This window comes from Cynocephalus volans, chromosome 9 (genome assembly GCF_027409185.1).
Source record: "Cynocephalus volans isolate mCynVol1 chromosome 9, mCynVol1.pri, whole genome shotgun sequence".
Lineage (NCBI taxonomy): Eukaryota > Metazoa > Chordata > Mammalia > Dermoptera > Cynocephalidae > Cynocephalus > Cynocephalus volans.
The window spans coordinates 46,976,136-46,999,759 of NC_084468.1; the positions used below are offsets into that span (position 1 = coordinate 46,976,136).

Sequence of the window (23,624 nt, forward strand, 5' to 3'; positions counted from 1 at the left end):
AATCTTCCTGGAAAATTTATTTGTGTATACATTTTGTCAAAAGAGAGTTTTTTCATAGAGTATTTTTTGGATTTCTTTTTCCCTTTTAAAAGGGAACTGCCTGTATAAAACCAATATTTTAAAATCACACCAGAGCATTCTGAGCAAGGGATGTACTCCATCTCTGGCTGAGTCAGAGAAACCCTTTCTTAATGAGGACTCTGGCACTGACTATGAACCTCTGAGGCCTTCGTATTGTGACACATTCTGCAATATTAGTGATGAACTAAGTCTGAGATATCAGGTATCTCAGCAAGTCCTCATCAGTGAATGTTACAATGTCAGAGAAGAACAGTCTCGCAAAAAGAAGGAACTGTTTCTTTTCCTTTCAGAGATAGGGCTGAATTCTATAACTCTTAAAATAGTTAGAGTTATGGGACTATATAGAGTATCTATACCAGATTAAAACAAATGGAAACCAGAGAACAGCTCAAAAAGTACATCCATTTGGAAATTACCTTAAATCACCACGGTATACACACCCACCCATACGCATATACACACACTCACAAAATGCTCCTAAACCAGAATCATCGAGGAAGTAGTGGATTAAGTAAAAGTTATGATATAATACAATAATAGAATTTTGTGTGTATAACAGAAGATTAAATGTTTTCATAACAACATTATCCTGATTCCTACAAATAAGTTTAAGAAATACAACATAAGACTGGCATTTTTCGATCTGGCATATAATCATACATAAAAAGGTATCAAGTTCAGGACTCTATGAATGAAGAAGACTTAGTTACAGTAACATTTTCCTACTAAGGACATTGTTACCAAAGGTGGAAACAATAAATGCGAGACAGAGACCATCATCCTACTTGTCAATCTTTAAGGAGGGTTACCATTTTTCCACAGAATATTCTTTTTCCTCAAAGGTAAAATGGGGACGATGATATCTGTCTTTTAGCTTTGTTGGAATATTAAATGAAACAGTGTAGATTTCAAAGGCCAGCACAGAGCCTGGCATTGATTAGTGCTGATAAATAGTATTTTCTCCCCTCTTCTGGACATCACTCCAGGACTTGGTGCTCTGAGGCCATACACAACAACAATCTTTTGCATAAAGTAAAAGGGCTTTGGGGTATAGGTCTGAAAGAAGACAAAGAAGTTGGGACTCAGCTTTTATCAGCACAGTGTCTACAACTATCTCCTCACGCACCTGCAGAGCAGTCCTGAGAAGAGCAGAAGTCTAGTTCAGCAAATTCCCAACTAGGCTAACTCTGTAATTCCAGAGGACCAATTACCTGCCTTAGCCCTGAACTCTGTGTAGACCTAACATTCCTATAACTTATGAATGTGAAAAAGGAAGAGTTATGTTGTGATTTGCTCACATGATTATCTTGTTACTCATGTACTGGTAGGACACTTTCTTAAGCAAATAAATAATTCTATGGTTGCAAAAGAATGTAAAAATTTTAAAAACTAGGTTTGGAAATGATCAAAAGAAGATTCCAAAACTGAAAATTAGAAGAAAAAATCATTCCTTGGTCTCTGGGGGAAAAAAAACTAATGAATAAAATAGATTTAAACTATTTTTAGATTTAGAAATTGTAGTTGACTCCTCTAGTTGTGGGTCTTATAGAACTTAGGCTTCTGTTCCTTAGTTAACACAAAAGTTAATCTATAGGTCTTATATGCAAGAAACTCTTCTGAGTAATTTGCCTCTCTCTACACCTGCTGGGCTATATCTACATAGATACAAGCTTCATTGCTTACCCAGGATGGTGGACTAAGCTGGGCTGCAACAAAAGATATTAAAAATTCCTCCCTTGTAGGAAATACATCTGGGGGAAAATGAGTCTTTTCAGAAAAATGAAAATGCTTTTTTTTTTTTTTTTTGGTCTCCTATTCGTAGCATTTCAGAGAATAAATTTAGAGATGAGTAATTTTTGGCTATGAGGAAAGAATGTTTTAACACCTTTATTAAATATCTTAATGAATGCTATTTGGGGCATATTTATTATTTTTCTATAACTTCTTCTTTTAATGCTTCCAGTGATCTAGTACTGTATTTCTCTTAAGAAAGAAATTGTCTCTAAAAAATTTCCTTTTTTAGACTTTTAATGAATTGTCATTTGCACTTCTTTTAAGGTTGAATCCTGTGAATTCTTTAACTTAGATAATGCTTTGATAAAGTGTTCTATAGAATGTCTTAGAAACTTAAGACATTTATTAGCATTTGAACATGACTTTTCCCCATGACTGTCAATCAAATCAATACTACAAGAACATTTAAAACAATGGCAAACAGTTTCTGAACACAGTTAGTTGACAGCAAACATTTCATTTTGGAACTAAAAGGTTGCTATGTCAGTTCCAGAACCTCTCATTTAAACTTACTAAAGACCATATTGGAATACACAGCAACTCCTGTCTTAAGGACTCCCAGAGAAAGTTGGAGCATTTCCTTCAGAAGTGCAGTACAGACTCCGCAACTAAAGACCATGTCTTCATGGCAACAAAAGCAGATGGATATTGATACAGTATAAATGATTGGTAAGACTGACTAACAACTGTCCACTCCATCTATGAGAATATATCACTGCCAAATCAGCTAAGAAAACAATTTTTTAAAAGTCACTACAAAACTTTTTGATTCACTTTTTTGTTCTTTAGTAAATATAAACAAATATATTAATGAGGAATAAATAAATGCAAGAATGCCCATCATGTGCCAGGCACTACAGACCACACATTCTGCATATGTGAGTACAGTGAGCAGGAAATACATGGTTCCAGCCTTCATGAAACTTATAGTATTGTGAGGGGAGAAAACCATGAAACAAAAAATTATCCAAATAAATATCTAATGACAATATTGTTGATGAGTTTCTCTGATTGTCATACCAGTGTTCTCTCCTCCACATGAAGACTAGAATATCCAGGAAATCATTTTCTGAGTGTAAAAGTTGGAAATAATCTCTCCTCTGAAAACCTGCCTCCAGTGACGCGAGCCTGTTTACTCATTCCCTAGGTGAAAGTGGGAAATAGTCCTGTCAGGCTGACTTCTCTTTCCACCTTCCACGTTCCACATCCAATTGGCTGTTAGGGCTTACTGATTTTATTATCCAGATATGTCTTGTAATCATCCTCTTATCTCCATTACCATATCCAAAAACATGGTACTGGTCTTCTGGTCCTATTACCCAAATTGTTTTAATATATTCCCAGAATCACAGACAGAACAGGAGGATATTAAAGTAGGAAAAGACCCAAGAGATTTTTCTTTAGATGAGGAAACTGAGGCTCGGAAAGGCAAGTGTCTCACCCAGGACCCCACAATTCAGTCTAGCCAAAGACATGTCATTAATTTTTCTTTAGAGCAACCGTGGAAGGCACTATTGGTTGTCTGCTCAGTCATTTCCATCCCCTTTTTCCTTCTTAGAAAATCCTATCTCCCATGACAGCAGCCAAAAATGATAAATACCTGCTTTCCTAGGGATGACCATGTGACCCAATTATGGTCACCAAGATGTAAACGAAGTCTGCTGGCTGGTTTCGGAAAAGATTTTGCTTCCTGACAAAAGGAGAAGTCAAAAAGAGCCACCTCCCTCCCTTTCTGCCTTGAAGCTGAACCACAGCAGCCTGAAGTCAAAAAAGCCAACATCCGAGGACGGTAGATCAGAAGAAGGGAAAGTACTTGGAACGCTCACCTACGAGCCCGGAGCTAACCAACCCCTGGGACTGCCTACCTGCAGATCTCTTATGTGGGATTTTTTTACACCTTAATGTCTTGTATTCTGTTACTTCCAGCTGAGTGCACCCTGAATTTACCACTGCTTTGCTTATTTCCTTATTTTCTACCTACCCCACTGAGCTCCACAGAGCAAGGAATTGGCCTGTTTTTTTCACTGCCATGTCCCTAGTTCTTAGAACAGAACCTGGCACACAGTTAATCCTTGATAAGAATTTGTTGAGTGAACGAATAAATGAATACCCAATAATCTTCACTGGCTTTCTACTTCTGTAGAATGAAATCCAAAGGATTAACCTGGTATTTAAGGCCCTTCATGATCTGGCACCAATCTACCTCTCCAGCCTTATCTTTTACTTTCACATACCCTACAACTCAGGAAAACAGAACTATTTCCTGTCCTCGCCAACACCCTCTGTTAGTCCATTTGTGCTGTTATAACAAAATACCACAGACCGTGTAATTTATAAGGAATGGAAGTTTATCTTTCACAGTTCTTGAGGGTGAGAACTCCAAGATCAAGGCACTGACAGGTTCAGTTGTCTGGTGAGGGCTGCAACCTCCAGAAGGGAGGGTCCCTGTGTCCTCCCATGGAGGAAGGCAGAAGGGCAAGCCAAGGAACCCTCAGTGAAGCCTCTTTCAAAAGGGCTTTAATCCCATTCACAAGGCAGGAGCCCTCATGGCCGAATCACCTCTTAAAAGCCCCACGTCTTAATACTATCACATTGACACCACCTGAAACTTGGGGGGACACATTCAAGCCATAGCATACCTCCTCCAGGTCTTTGGCTCACAGTGTTCCTTCCTTGGATTACGCTCCTCCTCTACCACCTCTATTCTGTCATTCTTCAACCTCCAGATCTTCTCCCACAGCACTTTCTCTGATACTTTCCAGGTAAAAATACCTTTTCTATTCTGTGTTCTCTTCTCTTTTCTGCCATATATCACTTTTACACATTTATGATTATTTGGTGTGCTCATCTATTAGATTATAAACTCCTTGAGGCTAGGAAATTCACCCTCCCAAGAAAAAAATATACTGCTCTGCCCCAGTAGGTACGTGTAGGGAAAATGAAATATAAATAGTCAGGGTCCCTCAGATGTTCAGAATCTTGCCAAGCATTTGACATAAATATGCACATGCACACAGGTGTTCTGTGGCTATTATCTGATGTAGATGCGTGCAGGCACCTAGGTGTTCCTGGGTTGTCTGGCTCACACCCAGGTGTCCTGGGTTATCAGACTTAAGTATAAAGGACAAACAGCTCTGATCCACAGTGCCCCCACCCCTGGGGAGGCTGCTACTGCTGCTGGAGGCTTTTGCTGTCAGGGCCACTGGGATGCCCCAGGAGGCCACTGCTACTGCTGCTGAGGAAACTGAGGACTGAGCTCCTGTCGTATGCTCCCAGGATCTTTCCCAATTACCTAGCTCAGAACCTGGGGTCTGGTGCCCCAGCCTGGCATGTGAGGGGTCTGCGACCCATCCTGTACAACAAGTTTGAAGAGTGTGTGGGCCCTAGCCTGACATAGACAATATGTCATACATTTTTGTTTGTAAGTGGAGAAATAGTATTGAAGTGAGCCCATTTAAAATTGCTGTTTAAAAAATAATTTAGACCCAGGGATTGGTGTAGACTTTCATGAGCAAAGGTCTAAATGCACTGCAGCAGGGGAAAGAAAAGAGGGAAAGAGATTTGTTGGAAGTGTTAGAAGCAAGCACAGATGTCTTTGCTCTTGCCGATGATGGCAAAGTTCTTAATGGAATATGATTTCAATCAATATAGCCAGACAGCTGATTTATATAATGGCATCAAGCTGAAGTAGTAGTCTTTTTCTGCATAGAGCTGTGAAAGGGGAAAAGGCTACTACGCTGGAATAACTGGAGGACTCCACAAGTAGATCTGTGGATACTGGTCCGTGTTCATAAATACGTCTCCCCATCAGCAAGCCACGGGAGAGCTCCAGAGAGCAGCCTGCTTGAGGCTGGATGCTGAAGACTGTCAGTGGGGCTAGTGCCGCTGCTGTATTTTGGCTGCTGCTGCTGCTGCTGCCACTGGGCAGATACCGCAGTGAGGGGTCTGACGGCGCTGAGTGCTCTCGGGAGCCTGGGTTCTGGCCAGGAATGAGAAGTTAAGAGAGTGAAGCTTGGGAGGTGGGCAGGACTCACCACGGAGCTGCAAACCCAAACAGGAAATCTAGGGAGCAAAAGGAGAGAAATAGTGAGCTTGAACCAAGGTACCAGGCCAGGTGGAACTGGAGGAAATGTCATCACTGGTAAAGGAGGACTTGGAGAAGAAACTGTTTAAGCCACTCTCACAGAATCTGTACGAGTTTATTGAAATAGAGTTCTCGGTCCAGGACAGGTATTACCTCTGTGTATCAGGTAATCTGTTTTTTTTCTGTTATCATTTCAAAAAGCAAACCACCCAAAGATGCTGGGGTGATAGAGGGAAATTTCTTGTATTTATTTTCCTATATAGCACGTGTATCTTGTTGTGATAGAACTTAACTATGCCAGGTTTTAGAATGTGAATTCTACAGAATTTTTAAGTGTTAAAATGAAAGAAAACTATTAGGAATATTTTGGTTAGTTCAGAAATGAAACTGGATATGTACTCCTCCTAATTTGATTATTTTGTCTCCAATCTTTTATTTAATTCACTTGCATGGCATGCAGTTTTATTGTGTAAGAGCTCATTTTTAAAAATGCAGAGAGCTCTCTGTATATTTTTAAATACATTGGAGAACTGAGTTACACAGCTGTATTTCCAACCAGTCTGGACAACCTGGGGTTCTCTCTCTTCATCCTAGGAAAGAAAGGGATGTTCTCTAAACTATTTAACTAAAATAAAGGTATTTCCCTCATGTTTTTAAAATTCATGAAAATTGTCTAATTCTAGGAATAGGCTTTTGCCTAACCTGTAATTTTTGTGCTGAATTTAGGCAGAAAAGTTTATGACATTATTGAATTTAATATACAGCATTCCCTTTTTCCAACCCATGATTTCTAATACTTTTCAGGGACTTAGGAGAAAAGAGCTTAGAAACTTTAACTGTTCATCATGGACTTACCTTTTTAAGGCACATGCCTATTTCCAGAAAACAACTTTTTCTAATTTCCTTCCTAATAATTGGCTTAGAAGGACTTTCTAAAGGTATCAAGAGGGAGTACTATAAGGGAAGTAAAACATCTTTAAAGAAAGTGCTGAGAATTTTTTTTAAATTCTACCATTTCTAATAAATACAGTAATATTTACCCAATAATAATATTTATCTAGCAAAATATGCTATACAAAGTGTGGGAACTTGGCATATCAGCAATGTAAAAAACTTAATCAGCCCAAGAAAAAGAAAGAAATTATGGAAAAATGTCAATTAAAATTTAAGTAAGAAACTATATTGTATCCTAACCACCAAATTACCATATCTTAAAGTATTTTTACTAAATATATGAGACAAGATGCTTATTCCAATATTGAAATTTAATAATTTTGTTATCATTATTCCCACTTTATAAAGCTAATTCCTCATTGTATAACATTAGTATGCAAGTATTTTTAAAGACAAACTTATTAGAAATGAAATAATCACAATAATTTATATATCTAATTAACCAAATATATCTTAGTGTGCCCCTCCAAATTATATAATTAATTAAACTTGTTCTATCTGACATGAAAAAAAAAGTCCCCTAGAATTAAATGTTTGAAAATGATTCAATGATTCTGTCATGTAAGAAGCAAGGAATAAGGTCTTCTAAGAGATGAGGAAGAAAAGACAATATTGTAATATTCCAGATAAAAGTTAACTTTGTAGCCATATCAGTTCACTAACTTTTTACAACTCTCTTCTATATCACATGATAAATATGACTTATCAAATGTAACACCCCTTATAACAACCACAAATACACTTTAACAGAAGAGTAATTTAAAACAAATCAGTGTGGTGCTTGACAGTCCTAAATCTTTTACCATGCTTTAATCAGAAATTTTCACTGATATGAATCAAACAGGTCACATCATAATTGCTGAGGCAGGTAACGCCATACTTTGAATGTTGGCCACCATCAGGGAGTAGAGTCACATACTTAGATTTCCCTCTTTATACACTATAATCCAGCAGTTCTAAATTTGTGAGACTTGTGGCTCCAGGATAGTCAAATTCCATCATCCATTCTTCAAACTAAAGAAAATATATTTAAATATGGTTAAACTTTCTATTTATTTGACCAGAGTCTGTCTTTTGAAGGGGTTTCACAACCAGACAAATGTGATTTACTGTTAAATCTTGGTGTTTACCTGGACTATGTCAAAAATCAGATGTCATAAGCTCAGTTTCTCTCTTTGTAGTTTGCCAGGATGTACACTGGGGATATCCTGGGACCTCAGTCTCCTCCCACCTCAGGGTTTGCATGGTCATTTCTCGCTGGGATGAACTTCCCCAGCCTAGAACATCATTATCACTGGTGGTTAAAAACAGCTTCTTCTTAAAGGAGGGAGGAGATCTATTATGTGCAGGAACTAAAAAGGAATAAGTCATGTGCAATGACGAGAGTGCAAACAAATTAAAGAAATTCAGAGAGATTCGAAATCGCTATTGAAGCATTAGCCAAAATTGAATGGGAAGTAGCAGGGCCTAGTAGAACGACCTTGGAATGCTTGGAACCAGAGAGGTCTGGTGTAAAAACGTCACACTGCTTTGCCCACCTACCAGTTGTGAAATTTGGGGTAAGATAATTAATTTCTCTGGCCTCAGCGTTGACATTTCTGAAATGGAAATAAAAACACCTATAACTGCACACAGTGCTCCCTGTTAAAACCTTACTAGGAAGGGTCGAGCCCGTGGCGCACTCGGGAGAGTGCGGCGCTGGGAGTGTGGCAACGCTCCCATCGCAGGTTCAGATCCTATATAGGACTGGCCGGTGCACTCACTGGCTGAGTGCCGGTCACGAAAAAGACACACACACACACACACAAAAAAAAACCTTACTAGGAAAAAAACTTACTAGGATAGAAATTATATTCCAAATTAATAAAATAAAAGGTAAGGTTATACTTTAAAAATATATAGGAAGAATAGATTTAATGTAAAAATATATTGAAATATATTTTTATATATGTATATAGTATAAATACATATTTATAGTAAAAATAAAATATATTAAAATAAGTATGTATATTTAATGTATAATGAAAAATTGATGTATTATATAGTATATAAATTTAAAATTACAGGTATATTCAGATATAGATTATTTTTAAGTATTCTCATACTTTTAGAAAAACATTTTCCATTCATAATTATTAATCTGAAAATAAATAAAATTTGCTAGAATTATGAAAATCATATGGATAAGTTTTCTGAACGTATTACTTTTTGTTACCAGAACAGAACTTCTTCTCTGTGAACCAAAGAATCTAACAATTTTGTCAAATCATTTACAATAAGAATGTTAACAATAAGAGTGTTAAATAAGAATAAATCAATAAGAAAAGGAGGTTGCTAAAAGCAATTTAAAATTATTCATTTGGAACCACTGCTGCTAAATTTGTGAATTCCCCATATCTTAATGACAGAGAGCATAAACTAAAGAGCTTTCTTTCAAAGTTTTCATTTCAGCAGACAATAGTGTTGTCTAGGGAGAAGTTAGTTTAATGTTTTCAGCTCTAAATTGAGAAAAAAATTATCCTACTAATACATAGTGTTTTGTAAGAATAAAAACAGAGGATAATGCTTTCAAAAGTTTTCATCCAATTAAAGATGTTAGTAGTAGTACAATAACAACTGCAAAGGCCAAAATATAATCCTAACAGCTATGCATGTGTTATAAAACAGAGCCAAGCATAGTTTATATGCATATTCTTTTTTATCTTTCAAGTTGCAGATTTACTCAAGGCTGTTTTGATATATAATAATTTAACATCTTCCCTTTTACAGCCTATAATATTCCCTTTAATAAACAGTAATACACTTGGTTCTGCAACAACATAGGGATCTTGCGTTCAAAAGGAGAATACCCTTGGAGAAATTCTAATTTGATGCACTTATTCTCTATTTTAAAAAATTAGGAAAAGAAGAAATATAGGATTGATTTATAAAAGGTATATTTTATTAAAAACAAAATATGTATATTATAAAATTTATCACAAAATTTATCTACAATCAGGATTGTGAAATGGGAATAATCCTTTAATACCGAAGTAGATTTTATACTTTAAAATTCTTGTTCTTTATCTCCTAAAGATAGAAAAATATACTTTAATTTTGCTTCTCTATGGAAGAATTTAAATAAAATATTCTTATTCTCCAAATTAGGTTAATTGTAGGTGGGAACTACAATATGGAAATGATGAAGCTCCTGTTTGGATCTTTGCATTTCTTGTGACTTAATTTTTAGTTCCAAAAGGGCCAGCAGCTTGGATTTTAGAGTTGGGACATTATTATTTCTAAAATCAACAACCCACAATCATTATTAACTGGTTATACATGAAATAGATTTTCCCAATGGCTAATCTCTTTTGGAGGTAAAAACGTGGAAATCAAGATGATCTGCCAGTTCTAAACTCCAAGCCACACCATTTGTAGAGTGAATGGAAACTTCATAGCAGAGCTTTGAAGAGGAAAGAAAATATTTTAAAATTTCCATGATTAGAATGATATTATTGATAATGGGATGAAAGGGATAGTTCTAAGGCATGCCTACTGAGTGCTTGGCACAAGTCTATATGCATGATTATATGATCCATGACCGTTTATATGCATGATTCCTTTTAATCTTTCTGACAACCTTATGAGATAGATAAAATTCCTGTTTTGCAGATGAGGAAATCTGAGCTCACAAGAAGTTAAGTAACTAGCCCAAGGTCACAGGTAGTAAATCTACTAACAAAACCCAAGTTCTTTCCATTTATTACACTGCTTCTGGTTAAAATAGCTACATTTCTTAACATATGTGCCAGACACTATAGAAAGTACTTCACATATATTATCTTATTTGCCACTTGTTATGGATGATAAAATTGAGGCTTATAGTAGCTGAATAACTTGCCTAAGATCACCAAATAATAAGTGACGAATGGAGGCTTTAAATCCAGGTCCACTTGTGCCTAAGCCCTATGCTATATTGCTTTCAGTAGCTGCACTGATGATATGCTAGATTGGAGCTCATAAAACCAAACCTTCCAAAAGCCTCACTGGATGTCTCTGTTTCTTTGGTGCTTTTGTTGCCACAAAATCACTTTCCTTCTCTTTCATTTTATCTCCTATTTTTGTAAGTACATCAATAACTCATGTCCTGACTCGCTTACAGTCAATCATTTTCATTTTGAAGGTACCCAGTATAGTCCAAAAATTGATTTTATAAAAATATTTCTACAACCCTATCTGTTGATTCATGAGGAACAGAGATAGTATTTTAACTTGTTTTTCCAAACAAGGGAGGTTTTGATCTTCTTTCTATGAAGGTATCTCTAATTGAATCCACTTATTAAATAAACTACTCCTTTTTGAATAAGAAAGGAATGGAGACTCTAGACATTTTACAAGTGTATCTGAGTAAGATATAAATATTTGGCTTAGTTTTCATCATATCACATGTTCTTTACAATATTTTCTCTCCATTCTTCTACTTCTAAATTTACTTTCACGCATCTTTCTCTGTATCAAAATAGCAGGAAAATTTAGAACTTTTATATTGTGCACTAGTTTGGCATAAAGAGATGCGGCTACCAAATAATATTTATGACTTATTATAAGTGGCTTCTGTCACTTCACTAATCACTATAATTATTTTTGGCTTTTTCAGTCACCAAAACATTTTTCCTTTTTTTTTCTGTTTTGGATTCAAACGCAGGAAAACTGTTTAATAAGCAAAAAATGTACTCTTCCACATACATGATATAACTACCTTTTCCTTAACAAATATTTTCTTCACCTGTGGCTTGGTATGTTTGTTAATAACTGACAAATATAATCTAATAGCATTAAAGTAAAAATATCAGAAACAAAAAATTTCTACAAGAAATATTATTTGAAAATTACTTTTTTTTGATGAAATCAATGATAGCCTTCTCAACCACCCCCAAAACATCTTCAATATGTTATAACAATTCACTGAAGCTTCTTTTCTTTGATATTTCATGGTAATTTTTTTTCTATTTAATTTAAATGATGAAAACAATTATATAACACTAGGACTGTAAAATAATAGAGTCGTTTATTAATTTAAAGCATTTTGTGTGCCTTACTTGTGAGCTACTGTTTTTCCTCTATTCTGCCAAATTATATTGGATCAATTAGCTAATCTTCTTTCCATTTAGCCTCATGAATAATAGTAACTATTTTACATGGTAAAAGAGTTATTAATTAATGACTAATTTTATTTTAAAATTAAAAGTGAAAATAAATGATTGGCATGAAGTTAAGAATGAAATTCTGAAAATACTAAAATATTAAAACTGCAGCAGATTAATTCTGAAATTCCCTGGGTCTATAAATATTATTCACTAAATCATAATTATATAATGGCATCTCTGATGTTCCTGAAACCAACTCTCTAACATTTTGACTATATAAACATATTTTTGTTTTAAGACAATGTGATAAGTTTCCACTTTGCCACTGCATTAATGTGGATATGGCCATTTAATTTTAGCTGGCAGCAAAGCTCAAGCACGGAAATTAGGGATTGGGTCCACTCCAGCCTGAGCAGGCTTCTTTGGCTCTTGGCTAAAGACAATTCTTAGAGCCTCCTTGGCTCCAAAGAAGTCTATTTTGTCAAATTAAGGAGGCTGCACTCTCTCTGTGCTACATCCTTTTATTAAAAGGTTAACTTTCATAGCATGTTCTTTTATTTTCTTAGTTTGGTGTTGGTGGGACAGTAACCATTATGTCAGAAAACTTGATGGCTGGTAAATTATTCTGACAATCTCTTTTCTTCATTCCCACCTCCAGCCCATCCTTTATGGAATTGTCCATAAGAAGTTTCTAAAATGTAAAGCACAGCGTGTCCCTTCACTTAAATTCTTCAGTGACACTCCTCTCCCCCTGTCCCCTCTCCCCCCCCCACTCCTAGTTTTTGAAATAACATTTGAACTCCTTATCCAGGTATTCCAGACCCTTCAGGAACTAGCTCTTGCCTACCTTGCTTCTTACCACCTGTCCACCCTCACACCTCATGACAACAGTACCAAACACTTGTAATGACTCAAGAGTGTCAAGTATATCATGACTTTGTACATATGCCTTTCTAGAATTCTCTTTGCCCCTTTCTTCATTCTGCCCTTTTACAACTGAGATTACCTCCCTCAGGAAGTTCTCCCTGACCCCCATGCAAATGAAAATGTCCCTCGTCCATGTTATATAGCACCCTGTCTGTGCTTCACTCACAGCGCCGTGAGCACGTGTCTTCTCTGAGTCCCCCACTCCCTCTAATCTCAGTGACAGCAGGAATGGTACCTTATGAGAATTAATTTTTTCCATTCCTAGCACAGTGCTTCCTATAAAAAAAGATCCTCAAATATTTATCAATTTAATGAAATGAGTGAGTGGGTCTACAGTCAGTTAGCCGGTTACTGTGGCATGTAGTTGAGGCAGTAGAATTTGCTTCCTGAAAATGACATTTTCAAACAGTATCCAGTAGCTTCTCCATATCTCCCTATCCCCCTAAGTAGCTAGTGAGATAGCTAGCTGGAGCAAGAACATAGTCCTTTGGCTCTGAAGTAGAGCTTTTGCCTGGACAGACACAACTGCCTCCTAGTGGAAGGAACTACCCCAAGATCTTGTCCTTAGTAAGTATGACAGAATCAGTTGTGCCTCCACTTCAACACACCGGCCTAACAACTTCTCTTCTAATCCTTTCCTCTTCCCAAAGCTGACAACTATACCATGAAGATGGATTTTTTTAGAGCTAAAGAAGTATAGATGGGCAGAAACCCACCGACTTTTGCTCAATGTCAAGAGGATCACAGACTCTGGGCCGGTTCATTGACCCTGGGTTAAGATCTTCTGCTTGAAGTCCTCTCAGGATATGCCTCCTCAGTCACTCCTTCTGTCTTCAAAATGTGCAATCTCTCCTCTTCCAAACTCCTGGAATATGTGATCTAAAGCATAGTCTTTAGATTGCCTTTCTATCACCATTTTTCATCCTACCTAACCTAGGCACTGGCACTCCATGTGCATGAAGTAATCCTCTCCAAGCTGTCTTCGGCCCTCACCATTCCACAGAAACTGCCTTCATGGAGGAAACTAATGATCTTCTCCAAGTCAGATTCTGTGCCAGGGCTGAACTCTCCTTCACGAGATTGTCTCCAAACCTTTGAAACTCTCCATCCTCTTGATTTCCATATCATTGCACTGTTGTGCCTGCCTCTTTCCTGAGGCCCCTTCTTGAACAACTTGGCTGACATCTCTTTCTTCTCCACTTTCTCTCACCTCTTTTCTCTGCTCTTTTCCCTATAAATCTGATCTTGGAAACCTCTCTACACACAAAAATCCCAAGTCTGTATCTCCTTTCCCAAACAACAAAATTTCCATCTTATTCTCTTCTGAGATAATTTGTGGATATCTCATCTGTATGTCAAAAACAAAACACATTCCACCCAACCAGCTCAGCCTCCATACTTTCCTATTTGGGTTTGTTCCCAGTGTTTGGTTTCCAGCCAGTGTTGTCAGTGCCTCATCTGAAACTTACTTGGACTTGCCATTTCTACTTGCATTACCCACATCCCATGCCATGTTAGTACAACAGCCTCTTAAAACAAAACACTTCAGCAAATTCTAGAAACCAGGCACTATCCTAAGTCCTTGATATACTTTATCTACTTCAATCTTTACACCCTAGGAGTTTGTATCACTCTAATGTCTACAACATTAGAAAGCTGAGGTTTAATCTCGAGAAATTAAGTAATTAATAAATTTACTCAGACCACACTGCAAGAAGTGGTATCATGATCTGACACCAGAATGTCTAATGCCAGAGCCCATTGGGCTGCACTGCCTTTTCCAGGGTCCTCCGGTCCCTCTTTCTTTTCTTCTTCACTGTATCCTGTGCATCACTGCTGCCAGAAAAATACTCCTTTAACAGGGTGCCATTTTATCAGTTTCCTGCTCAAGGAGGAAGACTTATTGAACATGTATTGCTGTATGAGCCTTTCCTGAACACCGAACACAGTGCCCTCTTCTTAGATATGTCAACCTGCTCAGACTCCCTTCTCTAGGGGACTAGAATCAGCTCCATAATAAACTCTGAGCTCAGCTGGTTGCCTTGATTTCAGTATCAACTGTACCTCCAGAGTTCCTCCCTTCATCAGCTCCAATGCTGAAGCCCTTGCTATCCAGGCCACTTCCCATTCCTCCTGCCAGAGGGGAGGATTCAGACACCCCAAGTCCACAGCGGTGTCTGTTGTTTTTCAAATCTAGAGACTTTCAAAACATTTTCATAACCTTCTCAACATATTGCCCACCATATCCTAACACCAACCAATCTGCACAATCCACTTTCTTTTGTTCCACCTGGTAAAGTTAAGTTCTGTTGCCTATTCGTTTCCTCACACAGTCCTTCACCCAGAAATGCCTTCAGGGTGGCCTCTGCCTTTCCAAACTGGACTAATTTTAATTCCCCACCTCAAATTCTGTTTGTTCTATAATTCCTTCCCTAACTATCCCAATCCTCTCCTTTCTCAGAACTCCTGTCAAACATATAATCTGCTCCACATTACTTATCCATCACTACAATTATATTGTAATATACTGCTTTATATCTCCATAATGAGGAGGGCACGCCAAAGTGGTACTTTCTAGAACCAAGAGAGAGTCTTTCCCCAAAACAAATTCCAGTCTCATTCTTAGCAGAACCAGCTTGTAACACTCTAAGTGACACTGTCCATCTTGAAAGAAAATATTAGAGATTTGATCCCCACCTGCCACCTCGTTATAATGTACTATTATATGTGACTCGTGTGTTAGCCCTGTCTCCCTGACAAAACCATAAGTTTCTAGAGGGCAGGGACCATGTCTCTTACTTGTATTCCCTGTGGTATTTATAATGTCATAGCTCTATCCAGCAAGTAGTAAATACTCCTTTATTAATTCATGGATAATTCTCCAAGAGCTCTATGCTAAATGCTGACGGATGTTTCTGATGTATTTATTTGTGACCAAAGACAAATGATTTTCAGACCAGGAAATTATTTCCCTTACTTTGTTCATGTAAAATGAGCAAAGCTTTTTTTCCCACATCTTTTGAAATATAGTAATAAAACCTTTTATGTAAAGGGCAAATTTTGAATACTAGAATTTGAGAGACACCCTTGAGGGGATTACAAATCTCAAACAATACCAAACAGGTCAACAGTACCTGTGATGCAAGCACTTCTACATCACAAGTCTTACAGCAAATTTAAAAGAAACTGTTCACAGTTACTATAGTATTTTCTTGATCACTCTTCAACAGTGTTGCTGTGTGAACAGAACTGTTTACTTCCCTGACCTCACTTTCTTATATTGTCGTAAATTAAAATTCCAACTCGTTCTGATAAACACTTTGGCACTGACCATATGCTAACACCAAATCTATTTCCTGCCTCAAGCTGAATCCCATTCTCCACCACAAAGCTCAGAGCTCAGAACATGTAGCTCCATGTTCTATTGGACAGACATTGCTGTGGCGGTATGTAACCACAACTGCAGCAAAAATAAAGTTAACACACTGAGCAGATTTGGGGACATACTTGTGATGGTTCAGATATATTAGGGTTCAAAATTGGGGTGTAGCTGTAATGTGAGTTCAAGGTCATTATATAAAAAGGGAATACATAAATACTGAAAAATGTGACTTGAATAATTTGTCTTATTAAGAGTTTATGTACACAAAGTATTTTTCTGTCCTTCAGTGACCAAAAATGAAGAAGTGAAAATAATTATGGTGAAACACTACAGAATAGGTTTAGATGAAAAATATGAAGTAACAAAAAAGTGGTCTTTGAATGACCTGCAGATGATTGATGGAAAAGAAGCAGATACCGTAAGTGTTATGTTTTATAAGGGAGTGTGGGGTCAATATGCTGAAGATCTTATGTTCAATGTTCTACTCCCTATATTCTTGGAATGTACTAAATGTTAAGATGACATTATATTGTTCTTAAGTGGTATGGTTTAATCTATTAGGATGATCTGGTTTTTTTATTGTTTTTATAAATTTGAATTTTATATATGAAATTTAAAAGCATCATTCCCAAGGGCCTTTTAATGGGTTAAACACAATCTACCAGTCAATGCTGAAACTTTAAATATCCCTTTTCCAAATACATATGAGATACTTCCATCACCAATTTCTCCCTACCCCAATTTTCTCTATAAGTTCGGGGTTCCTTCCCTTATCTTCAAATTTTACTGTCAGCAAACCCACTTTATCTACCAGAAGGTCCATATAATTCTTGGAATCCTACAATCTTAGAGGTGAAAGGGGAGAAAGAGTGAATACGCCAATCTCCCCACTTGACCACTTGACACGTGGTTTTCCCAGTCTGTCCTTGAACAGTTCTCCTTGAATGGAGAACTCACTCCCCCCTTAAACTTTACATATCCTCCATGCTGAAGTACTGACTCTTGAGGCTTAAGATGCCCAATCACCCGCATCTCTTACCCCATTCCCAGATTTCCCATTGGGTAAATTCCCAACTCCTCAGCTCCATGCACCCATTGCATTATGGACGTAAATGTGTTATAGCCATAATCCGACAAATTGCAATTGTTGGATTACTCTGAATTCCCTCTAGATGGAAAACTTCTTAAAAACTGGGACCAATGATATCTCACCCTTTATCATAGCCTTCTGCCTGATAGATATTAGGCACTCAATAAGTATTTGTGGTGTTGCTCTTGAATGAATTAGAACCTAAGCTCATTTATTCTTAATTGTAATAAATGCCATATTCTTAGTTTGGCCTATTGGTCCAAGCTATCAAATCTTCTGTCTTGATTTTTTAATATCACTATAGTATAATACAGATGTAATGAGCACAATATTTAGGACTTCATCCAAGACAATAATGAAATTGATGAAGCAGACAAGGTCAAATAAATACCTCTAGGTAATTGATGGTTATCACTACTACTAGTAGTAGTACTGTTACCTGCTACCATCTCACATTTAGTAAATTTTTACAAGGTGCCAAGAACCAAACTAAACCCTTTCCATATATAGTTTTATTTTTATTTTTTTATTTTTTTAAATTTTATTTTGTCGATATACATTGTGGCTGATTATTGCTCCCCATCACCAAAACCTCCCTCCCTTCTCCCTCCCCGCCTCCCCCCCAACCATGTCCTTTCTGTTTGCTTGTCGTATCAACTTCAAGTAATTGTGGTTGTTATATCTTCTTCCCCCCCCCATATATAGTTTTAAATAATCATCACAAAACCCCATGAATTAGATTCTATTATTACTACTGTTTTACAGATGAAGAAAATGAGACTTAAAGAAATTAATTGACTTTCCCAAGGTCACATAGTTATTAAGTTATAGAACTAGACTTTAACCAGAAATCTATTAATTTGCCTTCTTTAGGTTGGTTGCTTAATTCCTCTACAAATTCCTATATTCTTCCTTTTGTTCATTCATTTATTGAGGATTTATGGTATACCAGGGCCTGCCGGGCTCTGAAGATAGAGTGGAGAAGTAGACAGCCATAAGCACTTAATTCTGCCCTAATTAATTAATAATCATCTAATCTGAATATCTAAATTTATATATTAAATTTCACATATTTATTTTCTTAAATCAATATATACTATCTGCTATTACCTTGACTTATCACCTAAGAATCCTATTTTCAAAATTTAGTGTGTGGCACAATTTCTTCATGAAAGAATGCTGTATCTCATTGTTTTGTTTCCCAAGTATTCACATAGCATTTTTCTGACAATATATTCTACCTAAATATCTGACATTTAGGAAATAGTTAAATATACTATTGCATATCCATATTACAGAATATTATGTAATCACTACAAAACATGTTTTCAAAGGAATAACTCAGAACACAATTGTTCACTAGTTAATAAGTTTTTTTAAAGTTTAAAATAATTTTTTTAAAACTTTTTTTGAAAAAGTTTTGAATACAAACCTTTTCTAAACTATTGTGTCAATTTTTCATACTTAGTCTATCATATTATCGAGATCCGAATATTAAATTTTAAGCAAAAATTACATGTAGATATGTATGTTTGTATCATATGTATATGTAAAACAAACCAGGACGTAAATAATAGTTATCTCTGTGTGATAGGATTAAAATTTCTTCAGTTATTATTTTCTTCTTTATATTTTTCTGTATTTACTAAATTTCTATACTGCATTGAATTTTATCAGAAATCCATATCAAGTTCACTAATCTGTAGTTTCAGGAATTAACCATTCCCGCCCCAATTTATGGCCCATTGTTTTTCTTTTGTTTTCTTTTTCTCAAGTTCTCAAATGTTACAGATATCATAGTTATTTTCTACAAGTTTGACCAGTGCCTGGGGAGGTATTTATTAAACTTGTCAACTTAGTCTCCCCTGAAACAGCTAGCTGTTCTCTATGTTTTCCTCACCTTTCTTGGCTTTTAATTCCATCCAAACGTTGTTGATTCTTCCCTTTTCAATTTGAAGATGATTATCTTTGATAGTGAACTAGACACAAAAGAGAAGTTGGCTATTTCCATTTTTCTCCTAACTTTAGGACCTAAAATATTAAATTGCCAGAAAAGAAACTATAGTATCCAAAGAATAGTTCTCTTAAAAATTTCTTTTCTATGGATGAAGTAAAAATATCTTGGCTGTTCTGGGAATTTCTTCTCTTTCTTGGAATTGAATCCTCAGGAGTCATTATTTATTACATTTTTTTCAACAGCAATGATAGTTTTATATAGAGCAATTTCAAGCCAAAAAGTTGTCACCTTTAAAATGGAATGGAATTGAAGTGGAAGTCAATTTGTAAAGCAGAAATCAAAATAAATGGAGATTTGGAGGTGCAACAGGAGACAGGATGATGCAGCAAAAAGTGGGGTTGGGCTGACTGAGATCTCGGTTTTTATCCTGGCTTTGCCAATAGCAACACATGTAACCTGGAATTTGCCTCTCTGGAAACTATTATACCAGCTAAACACAGGAGATTACTAAATGATCTGTGACATCCCCTGTTAGCTCTAGGATTCTATCAAAGGGAAGAGAGAAATGTAGTCTATGTGCATGTACGCTCAGCCTTCCATTATTAGGCTAAAGGAAAAGATTAATCCTGTCCAAGTCTTAAAAGCATGAGGGATATTTTCTACCTGATGAAGAGCAAATGTTTGGGACAGAAAACAACATAAGATGCATGATCAGTATCTGGTGAGGCAGTGGATGTGATTTCCTTTTATTGAGATTCTCGGCAGAATTGTCTTTCAAGCTGCAGTTATGATAGCTAGAAAAAAATTGCCGTGTGACTAAGGAAGCACTGCATTTAAAAATCACATCACCTTTGTACATTCCTTTTTAAAAGCATTGTTTTGTTTTTAAATTTTTTAATGATATAAAGTAAGGTGGTATTAACACGAATATCACAATCTTTGGAGGCAGATTTGAGAAAGGTAACTATCATTTATTAAGCTTCATACTAGTTTATATGATTAATCTCTGTAAGTTTCACAGCAACCCTATCTAAAATGAGAAAAATGAGACTCAGATAAGTACTTTGCCTCTGGTTACATCAGAGAGTCAAAACAGTTGTCTCACTTCAAAACCCATGCTCTTTTTCCTGCCTCCTGCAAAAATTTTCCTATTTGAAAAACAAACTGCAAAGACATAGTTGCTTATATATAATACTGACATATGACATGCTAACAAATTATTAATACTGTGATTTGGTTTCAGACTCTTTGTCACCTAGGGCAACGTTTACCTCCAGTTCTCCTTTCATAGGACTACTTGAGATCAGTTCCACACACATTTGTAGTTGTCATGGATAAGCACTAGGAACACAAAGATAAATAATGCAAAATCTCGGCCCTAAAGGAGACTCAGGAGTTAGGCAGATAATGAATGTGAAAGCATTTTGTAAACTTTATAAATGCAAGGCATTGTTGTTGCTGGTATTAATAACAGTAGCAATTATTATTATTTTAACATGTATGACCTAGATCAGGTTTGATGTTCACTTTTTAAAAAAATATTTACACTAGAAATACAGCAAGAGCCTAGAGGCAGTCTTTAGTATTTTGACAGTTTCAATGGCAAATGATTTCATGATTCTTGCTATTCCATTCAAAAGTAATTCTTTGATATTAACTTCAAAGACAGCAGGTTGGTGATCTGTATATGACAATAGCTAATTAGCTATCCCATATTTTTCCCTTCTCCCTTTGAAATAGCACAAAGAACTAACCTCCTACTAAAGAAAAGGAGAAACTGTTTTCACTTCCAGAAGTCTATAAGTGAGTTTACTCTCTTCTTTCATCCCTACCAATCCTCTCTAACTCACTACATTGGAAAGACTTGATAACTGCACATTCTGAGGCATGTTTTATTTGTATAATTGAAAAGACACATATGTTTCAAAAATAATCTTTCTTGTTGATTTTTTAGATGCTATTATATTTGAAGCAGGTAGCTCTGGATAGCTCATTTGTAGGTTTTAGAAATATATTTTCTACTGATACTTTACAATCAATAAACATACCCAAGAGAATAAGAGAGAATCCAGGAAACTTATCTACTTCTTGGCTACAAACTAAATCATGTCTCTCTTTCTCTTCTAGGACAATCCATTTTTTGATCTCCACTTCAAGAAAGTGTACAGTTTGGAAGCATATAGCTGTGCTTCTAAATATGCCTTTGCTCGAACTGTAAATAAGCTGAATCATGCCTACCTTAAGAAGGACTTACAGATTGTGAACTTTGATTCTACTTACATTAATGATGATTCTATTTGGTCCTCCAACAATAAGGATTGCTTGGTCCTTATGAGAATATGCTTTTATGCTTTCAATCTTGTATGCTTGTCCCTATGTCCCTTGCCACTCTGAAGAAGTATACCATGTTCCTTCATCAGTGTCCTATGAAAATGGTTCCTGAGGTAAATAATGAAAGTCATAATGTTGTTTTTTTTCCTTCATCAGTGACTATTATTTATATGAAAATAAAGTAATGCTTTGTGAATTGCAGTGAAATGTGTTTTAATGCAATCATTCAACATTTGGAGCTTTTTGCCACTGTGTTCCTTGGCAACTTTGGAAGGAGTTGGATGGTCTTGACTAAATTAGTATTCTGCTAAAGAGTATGTAAAAGCATCACGAAACACCTTAATATATGGAAGGACATCTTGTATTCATGGATAAGAAGACTTAATAAAATCAAGATGTCAATACTACCCCAAATGATCTGCAGATTCAATGAAATTTTTATAAAAAATCCAACAGCATTTTTTGCAGAAATGGAAAAGTTGATGTCAAAATTCATATGGAAATCAAGGGTCTCCAAACAGCCAAAGAATCTTGAAAAAAAAGTATAAAGTTGGAGGACTCACACTTCCTGATTTTAAGACTTACTATAAAGTTACAGTAATCAAAACAGTGTGGTACCTGCATAAGGATAGGCTTATAAACCAATGGAATACAATTGAGAGCTCAGAAATAAACCCATACATCTTTGGTCAACTGATTTTTGACAAGGGTGCCAAATCCATTCAAAAGGAAAAGAATCTCTTCAACAGATTGCACTGGGATAACTGTATATTCACATGCAAAAGAGTGAAACCGGACCCTGACCTCACACCATATATAAAAATTAACTCAAAATTGACCAATGACCTAAATACAAAAACTATATACATAAAACTCTTAGAACAGAACATAGGGGTAAATATGAAGGAACTTGGGTTTGGCAATGGATTCTTGTGACATCAAAAGCATGAGCAAAACAAGAAAACAGATAAATTGGACTTCATTAAAATTTAAAACTTTTTGCATCAAAGGACATTATCAAGAAAGTGAAAGGATGAGAAAAAATATTTGCAAGTTATATATCTGATAAGGGCTTAATTCCCAGAATATATAAAGAATCCCTACAACTCAGTTATAAAAAGACAACCAAATTTAAAAATGGGGAAAGAACTTGAATAGAGATTTCTACAAAGAAGATATACAAATGGCCAATATGCACAGAGAAGATGTTTAACATCATTAGTCATTAGGGAAATGCAAATCAAACCCACAATGAGGTACCACTTCACATCTACTAAGGATGACTTAAAAAAAAAAGTGTTGGAAAGGATGTGGAGAAATTGCCTCATACATTGCTGGTAGGATTTAAAATTTTGTAGCCACTGTGGAAAATAGTTTGGCAGTTCCTCCAAAAGCTAAACAGAGAATTACCATATGACCCAGCAATTCCACATCTAGGTATATACCCAAAAGAAGTGAAAGCAGGGACTTGAACAGGTATCTGTGTATCAATGTTCATTGCAGCATTATTCACAACAGCCAGAAGGTGGAAACAATGCAAGTGGCCATCAACAAATAGATAGACAAAATGTGGTACAATCATACAATGGAATATTATTCAGCTTTAAAAAGGGATGAAGTTCTGATACATGCTACAACATGGATGAACCTTGAAAATGTTATGGTAGGTAAAATATACCAGACACAAAAGGACATGTATCATTCCCTTTATATGAAATGTCTAGAATGGGAAACTTCAGGGACAGGAAGTAGATTAGAGGTTAACAGGGACTGGGTGGAGGGAAGAATGAGCATTTCTTCTGTTTGTGGGTGATGAAAAAGGTTTTGAAATGATGTTGGTTGCACAGCATTGTGAATGTAATTAATACCACTGGATTGTAAATTTAAAAATGGTTTAA

The 23,624-nt window shown here is 36.1% G+C and overlaps 1 protein-coding gene across 1 annotated transcript; it reads left to right on the plus strand.

Annotated features, from left to right (window-relative positions):
* Window positions 1-6,004: 6,004 nt before the first annotated feature.
* Window positions 6,005-21,789, plus strand: EXOC1L (exocyst complex component 1 like). The gene is made up of 3 exons (XM_063107585.1): window positions 6,005-6,125; window positions 16,636-16,766; window positions 21,523-21,789. Exons 1-3 carry the CDS (start codon window positions 6,005-6,007, stop codon window positions 21,787-21,789), a joined length of 519 nt encoding a protein of 172 aa, XP_062963655.1.
* Window positions 21,790-23,624: the final 1,835 nt, after the last annotated feature.